This window comes from Bactrocera latifrons, unplaced genomic scaffold (genome assembly GCF_001853355.1).
Source record: "Bactrocera latifrons isolate USDA-ARS-PBARC rearing strain unplaced genomic scaffold, ASM185335v1 scaffold_6, whole genome shotgun sequence".
In the NCBI taxonomy this organism is placed as follows: Eukaryota; Metazoa; Arthropoda; class Insecta; order Diptera; family Tephritidae; genus Bactrocera; species Bactrocera latifrons.
Window position 1 is genome coordinate 2,148,335 of NW_017537267.1, and position 4,256 is coordinate 2,152,590.

The 4,256-nt window shown below is 29.9% G+C and overlaps 1 protein-coding gene across 9 annotated transcripts in view; it reads right to left on the bottom strand.

Annotated features, from left to right (window-relative positions):
• Positions 1–2,068: 2,068 nt before the first annotated feature.
• The window catches only part of LOC108974976 (platelet-derived growth factor D), a 34,482-nt gene continuing 32,294 nt past the window's right edge, over positions 2,069–4,256 (bottom strand). For 8 of the 9 annotated variants that reach the window (XM_018943139.1, XM_018943140.1, XM_018943138.1 and 5 more), the window contains exon 8: positions 2,069–3,207. In XM_018943139.1, the coding sequence (XP_018798684.1) occupies positions 3,076–3,207 (132 nt within the window). In that variant the 3' untranslated portion in view covers positions 2,069–3,075. Of the gene's footprint in view, positions 3,208–3,975; positions 4,040–4,256 lie in introns of those variants that run through there. The other variant, XM_018943147.1, reaches the window with a different exon arrangement.

Below are 4,256 nucleotides of genomic sequence, written 5' to 3' on the forward strand. Positions count from 1 at the left end.
TTTCTATTTTTTTTTAACTTTAACTTTTATAAATTTTTAATAGAAAATTTTGTCACATTCGGAATTCTTTTCAACGCATAAAAATATCTACTGCTGTTAGGAGTGGAGGCTATTGAAGGTTATACACCAATTCTATAAAAATACATTAATTCTTTAATTTTGAAAATTTTTTGCAAATTAGTTTTTGTTTTCAGATTTCCTAATAAAATTAATTATTTCCTATAATTTTTTTTAGGAAACTAATTTCATCAGAAAAAATCTTGGTAAAATTTAATTTTCCAAATTATCAAAATAAGAAAAATTTCATATAAAGATATTGCTGTTGTAAAACATAGAGCATTAAGATCTGTATTTCACTAATTATATGCATTATGAATTTTCAAAATTGATTTTTAATGTCCTTCCTTACTCCCAACAGCACTATGTATTTTAGCAAACTCATTTACTATGTAAAACTAATTAATTTTAGTTTAAGTAATCATTCGAGAGGCTTATTATTTTGGCACTCTTTTTTTTCTATATTTATATATCTATTTATATACTTTAGTCTTTCGAAAGTAATTTCTCGGTTTGCATATTTTCTACATTTTTTTCATTGCCATTTGCAACTTATATAGTGGTCTCATTTATTTGCTACTAGATGTTTAAATAAATGTTAACTTAATTTACAATAAATTATACATAAGTATATACTTGAAAAGTGTTTCAGACAGCCCCTTAATTAAGCCAATTAGTAAATTAATTGACTGATTTAAGGGACTCTGAAAAACCGATCACATTGAAGTGACTTATATTATTGAATTGCATATTTATCTCTTACAACATTTTGCATTGCAAATCGACAAAAGTTGCTGTAATGCTGTATTTCGGTGTAAATTGTTTAAAATTTTAATCTTACATTAAACAAGAAATGTATTACTTATGCTCATACGCTGAATTTTGTATGTAGAAAAAGAATAATAAATGAGTTGAGAGGAAGGTTTGAGAATTTTTTGCAGAGAAAGCTAATATTCACCATAAAAGTGTTAAGGAAGTAATAGTAGGAGTCGTTCGTCAAAACCGCCCACAGAATTCATGGACCCTGGAAGAATTCATGGAAACCACCCTGTGAAAGGGCGATATTTGTAGCGTTGGTCTTGTCAAAACCCTTTGATACAGTCAACCACACAACGCTACTTGAGCATATTGAACAATCCACGCTCCCTCCAGGGTTGAACAGGTGGACTATGAATTGCATGAGTGGTCGTCAATCATCCCTACTGTTTCGATCTGAAAACTCCAACAGGTGGTTGCGCTGGGTGGTGTCCTCTCCCCGTTAAATTTCATTTCTATATTTCGAAACTCGTTCAAATACCAAAGGGAATTTCCATCACCACATACGCTGATGATTGCACGGTATTCACGAAGAGTATTGGAATCGATGGCATGTGCTGAAAGGTAAACGGTTATCTCTGCGACATTTATCGTGTCCTCGCTGCTAAGAGCCTACCCCTAATAAATTCATAGCGATTATATTCACGAATTGGATGAAGGAGTACAGACTAGTAGACCTTAACATTAATGTCGATGGCGTTGAAGTACCGTTTGTTAACGATCCTAGGAAATTTAGGTGTAACATTTGACAGCTCTCCCAAAATCCTGAAGTCACTAGCTAGCAGCTCATTAAAAAGTACAAAGAAACGTTGTTAGCAGCCGGCCGGCCATTTTTTTAATTTATTTAAAATTTTTTTAAAGCATTCGGAAAAAAAAATTGGAAAAATCATTTTTGAAAGCATTTTGAAAAAAAAAATTAAATATGGGAAAAATCATTTTTGATTTCCAGCTTCTTCAGTTCATCTGTAGAACCTGTAAAAGTAAACGCATGAAGGTAATTTGAAATGAAACTACTTTCTACTTATAATTTATAAATAATTTATATTTTTAAAAACATTTTGTAAGTTTCTTAGTTGTATAAGTACGTACATAAGTTAACGGCCGTTTGGAAAAAAACTTACATAATTTTTTTTGCAATCTATTTAATTCAATAATGTGCTTTCGACAAGTATTTGAGAAATCCTTCGATTAGTTACATATTTGTGACATTCCACAGATATTTTACGGCTTTACAAACAATACAGTACTGTGCAAGGCATGTGCAACTGGGCCGCTTAATGATTAGCATTTGAAATTGTTTTTCTAATTTCTTTGAAATCGATGCTTTTGAAATGATTATTTAATGTAAAATTTTGTTTTGTTTCCATGGTATCTTTTTTAGAAACCATTTTTTGTCATAAAGTTTTATTTTTCTTATTCTTTCGATTTATGACTAGATTTGATATTGCTTTAACGAAATCTTGGTTTTTTTTTAATTTCAGAGGATCCACTTCAGCGTTATAGTAGTCACCGCAAACGTATTTTTTGACAGCAGCTAGTAATACTATGTCTTAAAATACAGTTAGGAGATACCATAATATGTGTACAAATTTTTGCATCAATGAATTTAAAAATTTTTCAGAAAAAATTCTGAGAAAATTGCTTTTTTCGCCCTTGTAAATGTATATGACCCCTTAAAAAGGTTATGGTGCTATCGGAAAAACTAACATTTTTAGATTTTTTGAAAATTAATTAAAGAAAAAAATTATAAATTTAATTTATATTAATGATTTTAGTAAATACTAATTAAATTATTTATATTTCTTCCGAAAATAAAGCAACACAATAATTATGATCTCGCCAGTTGCTTATATCTTGCACAATACTGTATATCAATTTACATTTATACATATGCACATAAAAAATGTATGTAAGTAGGTGGTAGAAACATGCGTATAGTATTTTTTAAACCTAAAAACTTGCAATTAACGAATACTGAATATTAAATTATTTTTATTTTATTTACACTAGAACATGCATTAAATTCATACTCGTACTACTGCCTCACACTTGTTGTTTTTTCTTTTTTTGTCGTCTCCTTTATCCTCTCTTTACTTGCTTTTTTCCTCTATTTCAATTCTTTCCCATTATTTCCTTATTTATCTCCTCTTCAATTTTCTTTCTTTCCTTTATTTTTTTTAGCTTTGCGCTTTCTTTGCAGTTTTAGACAGAATAACGTGTGCTATCATCCGGTTTCACCTCAACGGGGATGGCCTTGACTATGAAACGCCGGCGATCGAGCAGTGTCGGTGAGTTAGAACTTGCACTTTTAGCGTTGCTGCCATTGTCAGTGTTCTGTTTTGAGCGGAAAAAATTAAGCAGAAAAGGTGCAAACATACAAAGATGAGTTTAATTGAATTTGAAAACGTTTTGAAAAATATTAGTTTAATAGTTTGGTTATATTAGTATTAATGTAGGTATAAAGCGCAATTTGGAAAAAAGGAGACAGAGCAAGCTTCCTCTAGACACTGTTAAATAGGTTATGACGTGTGTTAGTAAGCTGTTTGAGTGCCGATTTTTGTGTGCGTTAGCTTATTGTTCAAAATAACATAAGGGAAACGGCTAGTAAGCGAGTTAGGAAGTGTTAATAGCGCACTAAAGTGTTTAAATTAAAAGTGGGAGACAAGCGTCAGAGGGGCTGGAAGCACAAAAAACCACTCAAAAATATACTCACTTATGTTAGCGTATAAATGCTTTCGTTACATTCAAGACAAAAATTCATTTAAAATGCCTTAAACAAGTAGTAATTATTTGTAATATTCATTTAGAATGTGAATCACAAGTGCTAATTAAGCCCATTTATATTATATGTACATATTGAGTTTATGAAACATACATACATACATACATACTACATTCATAACAGTATTATGTAATTGTGTGTATGTGTTTCCTTACAAAAATATATTATATATAATTGCACTAGTTGCAATAAACTTGTAGTTAACGGTTTTTTTTTTATCAAAATGTTAAGTGTTTCATTTGTTGTTTTTTGTTCTTAATACACATTGTTGTATTTTAGCTTCAGTTTATTTTATTTTTAAATACTTGTTTTTTCTTTTTGGTTTTATTTTTAGTCTGTGTGCTATTTCAACTAATTTTACACCGCGTATTCGATCTGGTTTATCTAAAACGAAATTAAGAAAAAATAAACAAAAACAATAAAAAATATTTTTCTGCATAGTTAAGTGTGTGTGCGTGTTAAGGCAAATTGTGAAAGATATGTATGCGTGTAAGCGAAGCTTTTTTGGTACATTTTGCTGTTTAAATTGAATGAAGTGACAGAAGCGTGAAGTATGCAAAAATGTGGTTTAAGCAATTTTTTTGTACATACATTAATTATT